We start from the raw sequence: 18,945 nt of genomic DNA, 5'->3' as shown, positions 1-18,945 counted from the left end.
CATGCTTTTGGAAGTGTGTTAAGAATAGACCCACAATGGGGCTCGCTCCCGTCTTCTGTTGTCTGAGATCAGACGGTTGTCTGCAGGGGACAGAGGAAGAGGTAAGACGGAGTGTTTACGTGGTTTACTTCATTCAGTCCTTCAGAGACTTGGGTCATTCAACTAGATCAGACTGGAGATAACCTAAAGGGATCGACTACGAGCTCCGTCTACGCGAGAACCGGAGTGTTTGCCTGCCGTCCACCTGGAGGTTGTTGTGCTGCTGGAGGCCACTGTGAGCCCTGACAGAAAGGGTAAAGGTGGAAAGAGGAAAAGATGAGAAGCGAATGGAGGTGTTGGCTTAAGGGTTTTTTTGCCCTGTGAACTGGAGGACTGGAAGGTTCTGGAAGCGGGCCTTGAGCACGGCAAGTATGGCAGCATCTAGTGCCTCGGAGGTCCTCTTTATCTCTGTCAATCACAGCATCACTTTGATGGGTGAGTCACTTCATTAACTGTAAGTACATAAAAAATAAGTTCTATGTGAAATATGTTGGCTTTTCTATGTCGCTGAGAATCCTGTTAAATCTCAGTTGTTTTTCTAAGGCTTAAGTCCCTCAGTATCTGCTACATTTCCAACATCCTCACCCTAAATCAGGAGTCATTGTCAAACCAGCACAAATTAAATTCTATTGTTTTTTTTTTGCAGGCAAGGTGTGGCTCATTGTGATGATCTTCCTCCGTATCCTGATCCTCCTCTTTGCCGGCTATCCTCTCTACCAGGACGAGCAGGAGAGGTTTGTGTGTAACACCATCCAGCCGGGCTGTGCCAACGTCTGCTACGATCTGTTTTCCCCCGTGTCTCTCTTCCGCTTCTGGCTGGTGCAGCTCGTCACCTTGTGCCTCCCCTACGTCATCTTTGTCATCTACGTTATCCATAAGGTGTCAAACACGCTGACAGTTGACCCGAACACCTCAGGACACACCAAAACCTTTCAGCTGTACAAGCTCCATCAGGAGTCGCTCAACAAGCTGCCCGTGAACCAGACGCCGCTGGTGGCGGAGCAGCCGGGATGGGCTCGGTGCTTCACCGGAGCCTACATTCTCCATCTGATGTTCAGGACGCTGCTGGAGGCAGGCTTCGGGGCAGCTCACTACTATCTGTTTGGTTTCTACATCCCTAGAAGATTCCTGTGCCAGAATCCTCCCTGCACCACCCAGGTGGACTGCTACATCTCCAGGCCCACCGAGAAGACTGTGATGCTCAACTTCATGCTCGGCGTGGCTGCTCTGTCCTTGTTCCTAAACGTGCTGGATTTCATCTGCGCCATCAAGCGCTCAGTGAGGCAGAAGAAAAAGAGAAAGTTGATGGTGGAGAAGATCTTTGAGGAAGAGCACTGTTTTCTTTCTACTGGACGAGCCTCCAGGGCGAACGACCCAAACTCCTCCCTGGCTCAGCAGGATCTAGAGGTTCAATCTAGTCAAGCAGGGAGTTTCAGGAAGAGGCGAGCCAGCAAGGGCTCTTGTGCAGGAGGAACTCTGGACTCAGGTCAGGAGCCTCCGTCCCTGGAGCGCTGCTCTCCGCCTCGCCCTCTGGGATCTCCAGCCGGCAACACCAACGGGAACAATGGCTACTCCATTTCCCAAGAGGAGCTTCCAGACAGGGACGGCAGCGAGGTGGCTCTCTGTCCTCAGGAACCCATGGGGACACCCAGGTCCATTCGTGTTAGCAAACGCAGCCGACTCAAACCTCCACCTCCACCCAGACGGGACCTTGGGTTGCCCTCTGGGGCGTCAGCAGCCCCGGTCGGGAACGCTTCCACAGCAACAGCGATCTGCAGCAGGAGGATGGGTCAGTATGTGCTGGTGGAGTTGGGCAGCCGCACAGAGCTACAGAGCAATGATGACGGGCAGGATAAACGATCAGAGTGGGTGTGACTGAGAGGGCTGCGTTGCTTAATTACTTTGCAACGTAAGAATGGGGCAAATACGGGAGCAACATGCTGCTGGGCTGATAATATGCCTTCTACCTCATGCTACACTGCAGGCTGCTCTGTCTCCTTGAGGATAATCCAGAATGGCAAAGCAATCAGCAGACACCTTAGACTCATGAAGCATAATCCTATTTGCTGTGATTTTTTTTTTTTTTATCATGCCATCGGACTCCATCAACTTTGAGGAGCAGTTGCCCAGCGATGCAAAGTGACAAGATTTCAACATAGCCTCTGAGCACAACAAGTCAGGAGTGACAAGCCTTAAGTGTCCTTGAGCAAACCTCAACCTTGACAAACATCTAAAAGAGTGCAGTCCACCTGTTTGTTCCTGTGTTGGTTTTACCTCCCCCAGCACACTGTCCATAAACAAAGGCAGGCCTTGACCTGTGCTAATTACACAAACTGCCCACCCCCACCACATCGACATGACACCAGCACGGGGCGCTTCCCTTTGTGTGTGGGTCACTGGGGTCAGAGTGGGCAGCCTTTGGGCCCTGTGCTCCAGTGTTTATGTGACCTTTTGAAATGAGAGGGTCGGTCCAAAATGAAAGGCAGTAATCTCGCTAAAGGTGCTGATACCAGGCTCATCCAGTGGAATTGGATTCCTCCTAAGAAGTGAAGGACACTGTGAAGGCCCCTAAAGCCGACATAGGATCACAAAGCAATTATGCTCCCCCATAGGGGCTCTGTATTTATGGAGACAGCTTGTCACTCTATTTCAGGGCCTCGTGGAGCTTAGGAGGAATACAAACCTTAACATACACCGACACTAGAAATAGAGCGCAGCAGCAGCAGCACTCTGCAAAGTGTTGCCTGATGCCCTTCAGGATGTCTGCACCCTGAGCTTTGATCAAGGTGAAACCAGAGCCACAGCAAAGCAGATTAATGTGGGCCAGACGTTAGCCAATCACTCTGACTCATGCCAGTCATACATTGTTCATTTGCGTCCATTATAAGCTGTGAGCCTTGTTTCTAACAACCTGTGGACTAACTCTGAGAGAAGCTCCCGCAGTAAATCAGTTCCATCCCTCTGGTGTCTGTCGCCCTATAGCTGAGAGGCTGGTCTCTGTGTAAAGGGATAGCTCTTGATCTCATCCTCTTGTGGTCTTTTTGAAGATGACACCAAAAGCTCCCGGCCTTATATCTCACCTAGCGACAGAGCGCTGCACCCTGACCGTGGTACGGGTGGCCACGGGGGGTTTTCATCAGAGCAAAGCAGGGATGATATACGTTTCTAACTACTGTTACCAAAGCAGCTCTCAATTACACTTGTGTTGTCTGGATCGAGTGGCTTTTAATCTAAAATGAAGGAAAATACATTTTTTAACTTGTATTGTTAAGTGCTATTGTTGTTGATTGTTGAATGATCTGTGTCGTGTACTCTGAATTCCATTTGAATAATCTTCTGAATGAATTAATGTGCAATTTCATACACTGTTATATGTGAAGCTGATTTCTTTTTAAAGTGAAAATACATCGTTCTTGTTTGATCTCTTACATATTTGTGTTTCATTCATTCACTCTTTCTACAGTTGTGACTGTTTCTAGACACTATACTAGTAAATATAACACTAAAGATGTTGGAACATTACACAATACTTTCTGTTCTTGCTCGCTTTGGTCCACTGTGCTGTCGCCGTCACTGACCCAGTACTGTAGTGTGAACTCATGCTGCCCCCCAGTGACACAAGATGTGAAATGCTGCCGTCCTCAGATTTATTCATACCCTCCCATTAAAGAAGGAAAAAACAGCCGTCACTGGAATAAGTAGAAACTGACAAAAGTGATAATAAATTTAAAATAATAATGAAAATCATGACATTGCTTTTGAATTGTGGTTCAACAGAAGTATTAAAAACAACAACAACAAACAAGTATACATAATATTTAGTTGAACAACCCTTTGAGCCACTCACTGCAGTCAAAGTGTTTTCTGTAACTCTCAGTCAGACTTCTGCACCTGTTGACAGGTGTTTGGATTAGAAGTGCTCTAATTTGACAATTTTTTAAAAATTATTCTTTTCAACCACAATTCAAAAGCAACGTCTTATTTCACTAAATTATAATTTAGCAAATTTTTATTTATTATTACTTTATTCACCTTCTAGTTATTTGAGTGTGAATTTTGCCTTTTCTTTAATGGAAGGGTGTGAAAACATTGGAGGACGACTGTATTGAATCTGCTGCTGGGATGATGGACGTTGACGTGTTATATGTTTGTTTCTGGATTCCTCAATGTCTCTGAAGTGGCTTTGACAGGAGAAGTCTCTTTACTTGATCTACTGAATGCACAGTTTGCTCATTTCATGTCATTATCACTGATACTAAAGTTCATTGATGGTTATAAGCCACGACAATTTTTTTGGGTAGGGGCAGTTCTTTCTCGCAAGACAGAGTCACAGACAGGGTAGGATTAACTTGTCAGGGGGCCCCCTTGGCAAAAATGAGCTGTCTTCCCCAATCAAATCCCCGTGGTGTCCTCCTGCTTCGTCTTCAGTCACTGTTACCCTCTTCAGTCACAAACTTAAATCTTTGTCTAACCTTAAACAGAGTCCCCAAACCTGACCACAATCCTGCTTCAGCTGCAATCGGTGTGTGTTATTGTCCTGGAAGTGCAAAACATTGGAGGAAAAACAGTCTGCAGTCTCGTCCAGGCAGGCAACTTGAGCTACCCCTCCTGACATGCTTCACGTTATCTTCCAAACGTACAATCTCACTGTGTATTCAGGCTGCCGAAATTTCACAGCTCTCCCTTTGATATGTCAGCGCTGGCGCTTCCCTGCGTTGCTGCCTGCTGCTTCAGCCACTTCACCACCCAGCATCCACCTGTAGGCTCCGAGAGGAAGGAGCTGTTTTCTCCCCATCACCCTCCAGTACTACGATGTGATATGATATGATATGTAAACATACCCGTGGAGTGATGAGCTCCGAGCCTAGAGGCCAGACTTTAAGTGCGTTTTTGTTGCTTTGATAAAATATTCAGAACGTCAGTGGTCTGAATATGAGGACAAATACTTTGATTGAACAATTGTGTTAATAAATGTAATTTAAGCAGCTTTACAATTCTTTTAAGTCACATTTTCTGTTGCAAATTAACAGTATATTCATGTAATTTAAAGTAGACAGGATTGAACAATTTAATTAAACCACTATGATCTATATGAGTCCTGTTCTGGCTCTATGTATGTGTTATCAGTCTGTGTCCTTAGTGTGAGGATGCACATTTTTGCACAGTAACAGTGAACATGTCTACGGCTCCTGTCCTTGTGCACGCTGCTGCAGGTAAAAATGAATGCAGAGAAACAGAACGTACATGTCGTCACACAGGATGTGTCCCAAACTGCTGCTTTATAACTAACTAAAAAATAAAGCTTCAAGAAGGACAAGCAGAACAAAGGGGCTTCACACTGTCTGTGCAATCAGCTGAAATGAAAACCTTCCAGCTGTGTTGTCCTTTCACACATGTGCTGCTCGTTTACATTTAGAACAGCCAGAAGAACCAGAAGAACCAGGGCTCAGTGTGGACCAGTGCTTTCAAAGCCTCTTTAAATCTGCCCTGTCCATCCTGTTATGTGTGTGTCTTTTATTCTACATTGGATCTTTGTTATCTTCTTCGATCTGCATCTCTAACATCAGAGACCCAGGATCTTCCCTCCAGGACGTCCTCCACTGCCAGTAAAGACCTTCAGCCTGGACATGCACGGTAAAAAAAATTTATTTAAAATCTATTTTAACAATCCACTGTCGTTTTAAAGATTTTCCCTGTTTTGTGACATGATAGATAATAACTAGTGAAATCACACAAAAAAAAAAAAAAAAAACAGGCTAGTGTTTGAAATAAAAATTATGTATATTATAAATTGAAAAATGCAACTTTTATTTTACAGTATTGCCCTTTTTTTTGGTTAATCACTAAAAAATTACAAAAAAATCAATTTACATGTTGACTCTTAAAAAAAACAAATAAATAAATAAATGCTGGTCAAAACTGTATATAATGTCCACATCAAAAATCTGTATTTTTTTTTATTTTTTACAAATATTATTTATTAATAATTATCAATAATTGTTTTTACTGCATTCAAATCAGTTAAAATTCCATCATTTTACAGATATTTGCTTTTTTAAAATCATTTTTTACATTTTTATAGCATATTGTTTTTCCTGGCATCCTTGATACCAGATTTGTTTTTTGTTTTTTTATTTATTTGCTATGATACTGATTTTTTTCAACAGTGTGGGACTCTTACGTCACCTTTAACTGCTCTGCTAGTGACCATCAGACACACATTCCTAAGCTGGAGCTGTTTATTGCACACAAACCAGCTCAGAGTGGCTCCAGGCTGTGTGGTGTTGCTGAATTAAATCGTGAAGGTTGTGAATTACAGGTGCAGCCCGTCGCTTCAGGGCCTGAGCAACACTGGCCGACTGTAAAAGCTCCTGATTGATTGTGATGAAATTGTTTGGGGCTTAATGGGAACAACAAATTATTCTTGAGAGCAAGAGTTGGTCAACATGTGGCTCCATAACAGATATACTGCAGTAGTGGTGTAAATATTTCACCATGAAATATTTACCAGGTTCGACAGGTTAATGTTATATATTGTAGTTTAATATTAAAGCCCTACTTGTTGCTCCTTTGCAGTTATTCATCACAGCTTGAGGAGCCTGTCTCTTCGCTGAAGAACTGCTGTGACAATGTCTCTTTATTAGACCCAGTATCAATGAGGTCTGGGCCGTGAAAGAATCTATGATGACAAACTTTTTGCTGCACAAACCCAAGAAACATCCGCACAGAAAGTACACGTCAGCATTCAGCGTCCCGTAAATGTCACGTGTGGCTGCAGTTCGGCACAGATTTGTCTTGGCTTTAAAAAACTCTGCCAAAGCACCACAAACCCTTGTCCGTACCCATTACAGGAATGGCTTTGGCAGATGGCGGAGCCAGCTGGAAGGAGCGCCGTGGCTTCACTTGGACGACCTCGGGGTATTTTGGTGTGGGAGCAAAGGATTCTGGGAGAAATGCAGCGCACAATGGAAACACTGGAAAAGAGCATTGGTATTCCATGTGTGGGTGCGTTCGCTGCGGCTCCGCGTACGGCGGCCAGCGTGTTGACAATCACAGCTTGTTGTCTTCCAGTCGTGGTCTCAGGTACAAACCAGAGGCCTTGACTTTCCTCCACAGCGCCAACATCATCTTGTCCCAGTTCTCTCTTTTCCTGCCGTTAAACTGAACTTAACAAAAACTGTTTATCTTTCCCTCGTTTCGGAACCTTTCATGAAGGCCTTTAAGAACTTTGCGGAGGGTGTTTTCATTGGGCCTCCAGCACATCACATACTCCCTTTTATAGACTTATGAACATGCTCCTCTGTCGTTTTTTTTACTCCACAGATAGTCACCAAAGTCAAACGTTTTCTCATCCGGCGGCTTTAATTGTCATGTTTTATTTTCCACACTTGTAAAAACCTTGCAACGCGCCTGATTACTGAGCACAAAGAGACCAGAATCCCTGAAACCACTTCCTTTACTGCTTTCTGAGCGATTGGGATAAGACGTGTGCAAACTTAAATGTGAGAGAATTTTAGTGAAACACAACTAAACAACGCTGACTCTCGGACACATCGGGGTTCACTGACTGCTGAAGCATCTCAGATGAAAACATCCAGATTATCTTTTATCCATTTTGGTTCTTAGTTTTATAAAAATCTTCAACCTTTTTCCTTGGTGTTTTAAAAAAATGGACATATTTGGCATCTTCATGGGAAAGTTTTGTGGGTCTTGTTTTTCATAGTTTACTTCCTGCAAAGCCTGAAGTTTAACTTTCTCCACTGATAAAGTATAAAAAACATTTAGTACAATCTGTTCAGCGGCTGCTTAGTGTCCACGACATGGAGCTCATCTCCGAGCCACAGTATAAGACAACTAGTCAGTTAAACTACTACTCGACTGAAGCATTTCTTTCTCCCTCTGCTCGCTCCATTTTCTCCACAGGGCCCATCGATCATGAACGAGGAGGAACGAGGTGGAAACTCCCCCCCGTGAATTCAACCCTGAAAACTTCCTGGACGACCAGAGGGACGTTTGTTGACCTTCTCTGCAGGTATGAGAAACCAAACCTCTGTATTCTACAAACTATGTGTGACTGGGTGCTGTTAGAGAGTTTGGGTCAAATGTAGAGCTGCTTCCTCATCGTGGTGACTCTGCTGGAGAAGTTAAATAATGATGATAACTGACCTGACAATGCTGGACGGTCAAACCGTGCACCAGTTTATGGAGTCACACTGCCTCCTGAACCTCCTGCATGAAGGTCCAGCTCAGTGCAGTCGACGGTTTGTAGCCACACAGAAGATCAGTTGAAGATCAGCTGAATAGCCAGAAGCTTCTGATAACAACAGAGGGTTGTTTTGTGGCACCTTTGATTTCTTTAATATATATTTTTCCTTTTAATTTAACCCTCCGATTATCTTTGGGTCAATTTAACCAACGTTTAACATCTGTAAATAAGCCATTGACATAATTTGTTCAGTTTAATTTAAAGGGCTTTTTACACATGATGATGTTTTCTGGAGGTTTAAATTGCTGGGGCCAAACTGAACCCAAGGATTGAAGATGTCAGTAAATTTGAAGGTAGCAGGAGGGTTAAGAGGAACAGATGATTATGTGTTTTAATATTTATCATGAAGCAGAATAAGAAAAAACAAATCCCAGAATAAATAGATAATATAAGTAAGACTATCGTTAAAGAAACTGATGTTTTTACATTTTGACTTCCACTCATTTCTATCTATTGAAGACAGTTATTGAGCTCTGATGTGTTGTACATGGTGCTCGCTCACTGTTTACCACAACGTTTAGTGTGTTTTAGATTAATTGGTCCATGTGCAGGAGAAAATCTCTTTAATGGCTCCCTCAAGTGTACAGAACGGGGTACTGCATCTCAGAAAGTTTGAGTGTTTCACAAACACGTTCATGTAGAACATTAAAGTAGTAGTGTGCCACTTTTGTTTTGTTCATTTGGTTGGATTACATTAGTGTAATATAAAGATATTGTATTTTGTCATGTAGATGAAGGGGATGCTAACAGACACTGTCTCCTAATATAGTGTCATATGTGGCTGCCAGTAAAGTTTTTCGTATTAAAGCGGTTCATCCACAGATTGAACACAAAGTCTCTGTAGTGCTGCTGAAGGTCATTCTTAAATAATGAGTACAATCTGGGCAGAACAAACTGAGCTTAGCAGGTCTCTGGAACAAGCTCCTGGGGCCTGTTTGAGTCTAGTTGCATTGTGGGTAACGTAGGCTCCAGCTTTGTCAAGCAACAATAATGCACATAGTTTAAAAATGTTGTGTGTTTGATTCTGCTGCTTTGGTTTTAGTTACTTGTTGCTTCAAACGGTCCGTAGTGACACTAGTAAAGTTACTGGAGTGTAAACCGGTGGAGTGCTTTTGTACCATTTGTATCACATCCTTGTAGAAGCAAAGCTTTCTATAGCCTTTCTCTCAGACAGAGAGCATCTCCAGGTGCCCTGACACCATCGCTCTCGCCGCTCCGCTCAGCGTTCATCCACCGTCTGAACTGTGACACCTCGGCCCCTCTCTCTGGTGCCGAGTGTTCGCTGGAGGTTCTCCCAGCGCGCCCGTAGCCCGAGCGAATCTGGGAAAACACTCGCCGCTTCAGATGAAAGAGGTTTTCCCTTTGTGTACATGTCAGTCAGTCAGTGAAGGACTGAAGGAACACAGTGTTCTGCTCCTGCTGTGTGTGAGTGTGGAGGTGGGGGGTCCACGGATTGGAAGAGGCAGCAGGGGTGCACTGTAAGGACTACTAAACCACAGAGGCATTGTTGCTGTGCCAACGGGGAGCCGGCCATTACCGCTGATATCTTTGTTAAACCGGCGCAAACTCCAAAATGATGCATTTATTGCTTAAAAGCCGCAGCACTGACACAACATTCATTTTGCGGCTATTGTTGTTTGACCTTCATTACTTGACATACTTGCAGGCCGTGTGTTTCTTAGAAAACCTGCACAAAGACAACAAAAAATACAAGCCATCTTCCTAAATTCACTTTTTTAAAACGTGCAAACCAAACTGCAACAACTTTAATGACTCTCACGTCCCTCAGAAACCATAACCCCGCAGCCTGACAGACCTCAGAATGCCTGAGACCCTTTATTTTCCAACATCTGGCGTCTCAAATGGCCAGCTGGGAATAAAGCGCCTGAGCTGGAGGTCACGAGCTTCAGCATTAATCTAAATGGGTCACAGAAACTTGAGGTCACTGTTATGCTTTATGCGTAGAAGAATACACCCATGGAAACTCTGGGCTTTTACTGCTATTGTTCGTCTTCCACCGACAAATGGAATCTGGAAAATAAGGAGAAATGATAGCAAGCGGCTTTATATTGGTGTAATCGCATGTGTAGCTGCTTTGGAGTTTTATAGTAAATATAAAAAATGGAGAAATAAATGCAGCCTGATTTTGTCTGTCAAAAACAACTAATGCAGATCACAGCAGGCCGTCGGCAGCTGCAGCACGTCCTCTCCCGCATTAAGAGATTAAACGAATAAAAAAAAAAAAAAAGAAGAAAACTTTACCCATGTGAATCCGAGGGATCGATAGTATTAAAAAGCATGACCTGCGTTAACACCCCTCCGCTCTCCTCTGTCTGCCTTTCATCAAACGCTGCCATTAATATTTGATGGGCAGCAAGTCAGAATGTTCCTCCTGGCTGCAGAGAGTGATCAGGAAACAAGACAATTCAATCAGAGGAGAGGAGCTGCACGGCCGGCCTTCCTGCGCCGTTTGAGAGATCCGTGTGTCTGACCGGCTTGCAAGTCGGTTGCTGTTCTGCACCGGTATGACTCCATCATCGGTGGTGCCACACAGAAGGAGGCCTGGCGAGATCTGATGAGTGCAAATAAAAACAGACATTTAGCTCGGATGTCTGACCACTCAGGGAGCTCCTGTTGAACTGGCTGGTGAATTCTGAGGGGGGATAGCTGATAATTACAACCTATGTGTCAGGACATGCTGCTTAAATGCTCAGACAGTTGGTTTGTGGAGCCGCATGTTTGGGGATGAAGAGTTTAATGTGTGTGTTTAGCAGTGAATGGCACTTGAGAGGGGAGGCAGATGCATGAAATCTCCTTTAACTTATGTCAGATAACAAAGAAGCTGACTTATTTTGCTAGATTTGAAGGTGCAGTATGTGTTGGATTAAACTTGTTCTCAGCTTGGAATCACACACTGCACACATTTTTCTTGCTTCTTGCCTGCGCTGCTCGGGGGACGGCAATAAATCTGGAAGCACCTAGCCCCGGTTTTAGAAGCAGCACTCTTACAGTTTTGACACCGCTCGGAGCGGCGCAGGGCCGCTTTCGCCACTAGATGGGGCTGCACATTAGTGGCATTTGCCGGAGAGGCTTGGCAGGCGGAGAAAGCTGCAGCTGCACACTGAGGTTTTTGGGGGTAAACACCAGAAAAAAACAAGCCGCAGGAGTGAAAGCAACTATTTGATGGAAATAAAACAGAAAAAAGATTCTGAGCATGTATTGCAAGGCCAAACAGAGAACAGAGCAATGTTTACACTTTTCATGAACTTCTTTCAAACTCCCTAAGTGATGCGTGGTAGCTTTAGTCAAACATTCAGAAGTGTTGGTCATCTGTGTGGAAGCTGAAGAGAAAAAATATGAAAAGTTAGATTTTGTTTTTTGCCATGACTTCCATCTTTATGGCCTCGCTGACAGCAGTGATGCAAGATGTGTACGTCTGCTTTCCTCTGCCAGCAGATGCATGTCTTCACTGCGCTGAAAAGAGGCTTTTCGGGGCTTCACATCTACAGTGCGAGTGTAAAGGAATAAAGCAGGAACAAAGCAGTCACTACAAAGCCCACTGTCACCATTGACCAGTAAATCAAAGGGCCGTCTACGCTGGGTTACAGTGTATCATCCGATGCCAGCGCATTGGGTTAATTGGGACCAAACCAGATACATTTGTAGCAAAAAATGCCTCGATTAAGGGCCCCTAAGATGTGAGATCATGTGAACAGACCACCTGTGGGGCTTTCATTGCTATTTCAATATCATTCATGTCAAGGCCCCTGCACTCGCTGACACAGCTTGAGCCGAGGGAGAAGATGTTTCAATTCAGGCCCCGGCGTAAAAACCAAACACAAGACGCAGGGGCTCTGGCAGGTTTCAGCTCTGACAAACCTCCCCGGGAAAAAAAAAAGCAAAAAAAAAAGCGAGGGGTTCCAAAATGCTCTTTCAATTGTAGGACGTCCATCAAAGCATCCAAATGGGGACGTTTAGAGGGAACCTTGGCACATCAGACAGACACTCCTAATACACACCACCTTTATTCTAGGCTGCTAAAAAAGAAAGATCAAAGTTTCTGCAGATGAAAAGGGTCCGTTCCCTGCATTTATACCCCCATTCACCCACTCCCTCTTTTACTAAATTAAGAAAGCAGGCTTCGGCAGGCATGTGAAGAGGACTTTAACAATTATGGAGATGCTCCAACTCAACCCCTGCCTCTAATTACCAGTCTCTGATGGTTAAAAGGGCTTCCTTTTTAGCTGGGACTCTCAAAAGCTGCTATTGCCGCTGCCATCCTCGACACGGTGACCACAAGGAAACCGCAAAATATGCCTGCACGGGCTGAGGAGGGGGAAAAACATAAGCCCTGTCGTCCCTGCCATGGGAAAACACTGCACAGATCTTCAGATTTATCAAATGTTTTATTGTCAAAATAGAGGTCATATTTGCTTTTCTCACAAAAAGAGACATCTACACTTTGTACAAATTTACAATATCTTATAAAGTTTTCTTTTATACACAAATGTACACGTTTTTACAGAACTTTTATATAAATACATTTGAAATTACAAAAAAAAAAAAAAAGAATGACCCGTAAAATACTTGGGCACTATTAAGGCTTAATTTAAACCATCTTTGATGTGATTGAATTATACAATGTTATCTGGCACTATGTAGATAAAATGGTAATAAAATCCCCAAAAACTGTGTCTCTGCCTTGAAGCAAGTAATGCCCAGTTTGCGTAAAAAGCCTCAGACTGTACCTCTAATACATATAAACAGGAGATAGAGGGAGGGAGGGAGGAGGGAGATAACCTGTGTGAATGACTTGTTTCAAGCAGTTCTCCCCACAGAGGTGTGTGTGGGTGGAGAGGGGACACCTCAGCAGCAGTTCATTACTATGCAAATCGCTGGAGACAGAGTGATGGGTTATCTCCCAAACAATTAGCAGTCCACATAAGCTGCTTTTTTTTTTTTTTGCCATTCAAACCTGGGACAATGGCATCTGCTTGGGGCAAGACACGGAGCTGGCCGTGCCCGACCTCCACGTCAGTCCGGTGCTCACGTCGCTGTACATGGAGCCGCTGGTGCCTTTACTGCCCCAGCAGCAGCGGGTGCAGAAAGTCCTCCAAGAGTCCAAAGTTTTCCCAGACCAGATCCACACCCCGGACGTGATGCCCACAAGAAGGCACATAAAGTACTTCAACATAAAAACTGCATAGTCCGGAGTCCTGCGGTCCCGCTCTAATAAACAGTCGGAGCAGTTGTGCGTAATCTCCCAGCTCTGCCTGTTGTGCTGCTCGTAAAAGTAACAGGCGACTATAATGGTCGCTGGCACCGTGTAGAGGACGGTGAAAATACCTATTCTGATCATGAGCTTCTCCAGTTTGTCGGTTTTGGTGCCACCTTGCTTGATGACGCTGCGAATCCTGAAGAGCGACACAAATCCCGCCAGGAGGAACATAGTGCCTATGAATAAATAAATCACCAAAGGGGCGAGGACGAAGCCCCGCAGGTTGTCCAAGTTCTGGTTCCCCACGTAGCAGATGCCAGCCACCGAGTCTCCGTCCACGGAGCTCAGCGCCAGCACCGCGATGGACTTCATGCTGGGGATGAGCCAGGCGGCCAGGTGGAAGTACTGCGAGTAGCTGGCGATCGCCTCGTTGCCCCACTTCATCCCGGCGGCGAGGAACCAGGTCAGAGACAGGATGACCCACCAGATGGAGCTGGCCATGCCGAAAAAGTAAATAAGCAGGAAGACCACGGTGCAGAGCGCAGGGCCGGTGGTCTCGTAGTGGATGTGCTCCAGGTCGAACTCCCGGTTACACGCCACCTTCTCGTGGCCGGCGATCAGTCTGACAATGTAGCCGATGGAAACAAACATGTAGCACGCCGACAGGAAGATGATGGGTCTCTCCGGGTACTTGAAGCGCTCCATGTCGATGAGAAAAGTGGCGACGGTGGCAAAAGTTGACACGAAGCACAACACGGACCAAAGTCCTATCCAAAACGCGGTGAACGCTCTCTCGTCGTGCGTAAAGTAGGGGTTGTGGCACGGCATGGCGCAGTTGGAGATCTGTCCGGTCTTGACGCGGTTGTAAAGCGGGTGTCGGTCCGTGTTCACCGGCACCATGGGCTCCAGACACTTGCAGCCCGGCTCACACGGAGCGGAGGGCGGCTTGTATTTCCCAGGCGCGCCGGGTCTGCCAGGCTTATTTTTAGGCGGGTTGTAACCCTTACCGGGGTGGTTGGTGGGTTTGGAGAGCACCGGGGAGACCGTGGTGGAGTCGGTTCTGTTGTAGTCCATGCACAGCGTGTCCGGGTTGCCCTGAACCGGCAGCAGGTCACACTTCATCCTGTCCGGCCAGGGGAAGCCGTACTGCCTCATGAGGGGCGCACAGCCAGCCCGGGCTCTCTCACACACGCTCCGGCACGGCGGGAGAGGTTTTTTGTAGTCCTCCAAGCAGATCGGTGTGTACATGCTGCACAGGAAGAACTTCAGGTCCGGCGAACACTGGATCTCAACCAGAGGCCAGAACTGGTGCACCTCCAGTCCCGCCTCGTCCTGCGTGTCGTGGTTGAACTGGTTGGGCATGTAGGTGTAGTTGTAGCCGATCCCCTTACACAGCGGCACGGCGATCTCCTGGCAGGTGATCTCCTTGGCCGTGGTGCAGCTGGATCGGGGAAGGAGAGCGAGTGAGAGGAGCAGGTAAATCCCAAACAGGTCCATCTCTCCGGCGCGTCGTGTCCCCTCTCTTCTGCTCTGATACAAACAGCAATAAATCCTCTCAGCCGTCTGCTTTCGCCTCCGGTCCGGTTAGACGTTGCGCGGCGAGCCCATCTCGCTCCTCTCGGGATCTTGCACGGAGTTGCAAGCAATGTGCAAGCCGTGTTTACTTTGAGCTGAGGAGGAGCAGGAGGAGGAGAGAAAACAGCCTTCAGGGCGGCGAGCGGCAGTCAAGATGGCTGAGAGGAGAATCCAGCTTCTTGTGGAAGCTGCGCTCACAATCCTCACACAGTCTGTTTCAAAAAGAAGAAAAAAAGCCAAAACAACCCAAGTGCTGCTGTCCGATCGCTACAAACGGAAAGATGTGGGCCTCCTTTCTTTCTTCAAAACACAGCGACTACATTCAGTCGGCTCGTCCCACCTCGGTCCTGGTTCCCATACAAATCATCAGCTTGGAGACGAAGCGGTGCCGATATATACCAGCGGCGGGCTGGACACGCCCCCGCAGCCGCTGCTCCAATCACAGAGCGGCAGGGGCAGGGCTGCCATCTGTCAATCATGTTTTTTACCTTAAATGTTTTGTTATATAGCTCATGATCACGCTAGATTTGTCAGTTGTGGCTGCAGGGTCCAGGATGGAGACGCGGATGATGCGTAAAAACGGATGTTTATCACAGTTTCTATGTGATCATTGATACAAACAACAACAAAACCATCACTTTTATGAACATATTCATAAGCGTGCAGACTTTTGGCTTTGTTTTTATGAGTTTATTGAACACCTACAACCACCTCTGGGCTTTAATAAAGTGAAATAACGCTGTCATTACTTGTAAAAAGTTGCAAAACAACAGCTTCTGACAACATTACACAAAGAAAAGCAGTAAACAGGAACAATTTCTGCTCTTTCCACAATCTTCTTCACTGTCTTGTAGCTTTCTTTAACACACAATCTTTGATAGTGTCACAACAATGGTACCACAGCAGGCAGAGCAGAGATGCTTCCAGCTCCAAATGATTGTTTCTGCGTTTGAGAGCGAGAGAGAGGCCAGTTTGGTAAATTGGCTAATTTGCGCATGATAAGACTACCCAGGGAGCTGTCTGTCCTTGTGAAAAGCTGTTTTATTTTTTAAATGAGGTGCTAATGTTTCGTTTAACGCTTGCATAGAGCTCCGCGGGAGGCGTAATTGCGCGAGGCAAAGACCAAGCAGCGGAGCGCGCAGAGACAGTGGCACAGAACTCATATCAGTGTTAACGTGCTTACAGCGGCTGTCTGGGGATCTCAGCAGTGATGTGACAGTAATCTCATTGTAGCAAATGTTTTTCTTTTCAGCCCACAATTTCTCTTCTCTAACTTCTTTACAAAGACTCGCCGCAGAGTGCTTTTACTAAACTTACTGTATCGTCAGTTCTGCACTCAGCTGCCTGGAATGACTGTCATCTGATCTCACTTTATGGATTCACAAGTAGTCTGTGAACACTTTTGCAGTGGTTGAATGTAACTAAATACATTAACTCGAGTACAAATATGAAATATTTGTACTTTATTCTCGTTTTCAGCCACTTCTACTTGATTACATTTCAAAAAGAGACACTTCATTGAACAATATCATACTTAAGGGATACATTTTCCCAAACAAAACGTACCATGAGCTTTTAATACCATAACATGACACATGACAGTGTGTGTAAATGGCATGATACCTCTGGCACATTTTGCATGTCTATACATTTTAAGCTTTTGTCATTTACAGTGTTAAAACAACGTGAAAAATAGCAAAAGTTATTGATGATGTAACAGGGAGGTGGTTATTATGGTACTACATGCTGTGAAGTGACACACAAAATGCAAAAATGGTAATATCCAAAGTAACTTGGTGTGAAATGTACACACCTTTCCAAGACACCAGGCTGAAACGTGATGGATAACTGTGTACAGTGCTGGCCAGCTTAATCCCCAAAGCAGCCACAACATTTAAAGTGACAAAAAAAACTGTGGTGTCCGGTGGCAGGACTTTGGCACTGGATGCTTTTGGTCCTGTGGGTTGCAGGTAGACTTGTTCTAGCGCAGGCGTGTACAATCCTGGTCCTCGAGGGCCACAATCCTGCATGTTTTGGATGTTTCCCAGCTCATCATCAAGCTCTGCAGAAGCCTGATAATGATCCTGATGAAGAGGGGAAACATCTAAAACATGCAGGACTGTGGCCCTCCAGGACCAGGATTGGACACCCCTGTTCTAGTGCATCATGTGGATGCTCGACATAACTGTTTGAAAGATCAACATGTTCTTTGTAGTCGTTCCTGACCAGTTCTTGCAGTGCGGTGCAGCAAAACGTCCTGCTGGGGGACGCTGCTTGGTCCTGCAACAATCTTTAGGTGGGTGTCAAAGCGACCTAGATGCCAGGAGACGAGGATTCCCAGCAGAACATTACACTGTGACAAGATGATCTCTGTTTTTCACTTCACCTGTCGGGGGTTTTTTATGTCGCGGCTGATCCGTGTACAAGCTAGTTAAACTCAGCTTCACCTCCACCAGCTACAACATGAAAACGTCTCACACACATTAATGCACAAGTAATCAAAATCCAGTAATAAAATACACATAAAAAGTTATCTCGGGGGGCCATTCTGCAGCATAATGTGTATTTATTACTTCTGATACCTCCAGGACATTCTCCTCATGATACTTACCTGTTTTTACTTGAAGAGTTGATGCCGTCATCTAGAGTCGCTCTATAAATACAAAAACTGTTTATTAATGCAAGAGCAGAACTTGCTGCAAGAGCTAAAATCTAAAAACAACACCTTCCTAGGAATAGCCTCCCCATATTGCACAAATTAATCATGAATATTATTATTCACACTTTATTCCAACATGCTGCTCGGGATCACTTTGTCTGACATTAGAAAGCTTTTTTTTTTATTCTCCAGTAAATTCAACAGATGCGTAATTGAGATTTAATTGTGGTATCATTACTATCTTTACGACAGACCGCCCCTCGGATGGAAAATCACGCAGCTTCTGGTAAAACGAGACAGGCGAGGGCAGACATGTGATCGGCACATCTGTTCGAAACCCGATCTTCATTTCACCAACAAGAGAGATGTGTTTTTGAATAGACATTTTGTTCTCTACTGTGCACACACTCACACAGCTCCTGCAGAGTGCAAAAAAAAAAAAGCCAATGTGTGGTCTCACAGTGCAAAAAAAAAAAAGCATCTTTCTCCCAGTTTCCCATCCAAACATAATGCAACGTTGTGTTCAGGGGCCGGGGTGTGGTGGTGTTGGAGTTTAAGTTTAGTAGTGATGTTGTGTTTGGAGTGGAGCCAAGTCTTTATCATATGAGGCAGCTTTTTTTTTTTTTTTTTTACAGCCTCAACTAGACTGAACAAAAAAAAAAAGCCAGAGTGAGCTGAGTATCAAGAGAACACACATTGATTAAGTGACTCGCTGGTGTGAGATAACAAGGAAGGAGCTCTGTTAATGGCTGTTTGCTTTTGATTAGGAAACAAGACTCGGGCTAGCCAGCGCCGTGGAGGTATGCGAGTGTATGTTTGTGCACACGATGGTCGGTGTGATATTTTCCCCAATAATAAACTCCTGGAATTTGAGATGTGTGAAAAAGGACACATAATAAAAAAAAAGGGAGTGAGGGTAAGGTGCTGGTCACGGTGTAGGAGAGTGATGGAGGGAGCAGAGGGAGGATAGACGAGGGCAAGAAAGGGCGCCGGGTTTGTTCTGCACACAGATAATAATTTACTCGGAGGAAGTGCAACTCATCTCCTGTTTGCAACGCAGAGCTGTGAGAAAATATCTCTTCCTCCCACCCCCACCTCCCAAGCCAGGCCTCAGAAAAACACAACCAATGAATAAAATCCACAATCATGTCAAGATCCAGAGTTAATGTGTTCAGTTTAAAGCCCCAC

At 45.3% G+C, this 18,945-nt stretch overlaps 2 protein-coding genes across 2 annotated transcripts; one reads left to right on the top strand and one right to left on the bottom strand.

Moving 5' to 3' along the window:
- The first annotated feature begins 410 nt into the window (after positions 1-410).
- gjd4 (gap junction protein delta 4) lies at positions 411-1,914 on the top strand. Its single transcript, XM_008275893.1, has 2 exons — positions 411-474; positions 686-1,914. Exons 1-2 carry the CDS (start codon positions 411-413, stop codon positions 1,912-1,914), a joined length of 1,293 nt encoding a protein of 430 aa, XP_008274115.1.
- A 10,778-nt stretch (positions 1,915-12,692) lies between these two features.
- On the bottom strand, positions 12,693-15,387 carry fzd8a (frizzled class receptor 8a). The gene has a single exon (XM_008275892.1). It carries the CDS (start codon positions 15,018-15,020, stop codon positions 13,275-13,277), a length of 1,746 nt encoding a protein of 581 aa, XP_008274114.1. The 5' UTR covers positions 15,021-15,387; the 3' UTR covers positions 12,693-13,274.
- Between the last annotated feature and the right edge of the window lie 3,558 nt (positions 15,388-18,945).

The sequence above is a fragment of the Stegastes partitus genome, unplaced genomic scaffold (assembly GCF_000690725.1).
Source record: "Stegastes partitus isolate 25-593 unplaced genomic scaffold, Stegastes_partitus-1.0.2 Scaffold61, whole genome shotgun sequence".
Classification (NCBI taxonomy): domain Eukaryota; kingdom Metazoa; phylum Chordata; class Actinopteri; family Pomacentridae; genus Stegastes; species Stegastes partitus.
Note: the sequence above shows the minus strand (reverse complement) of the source record. Positions and strands in the feature narration are given on the sequence as shown.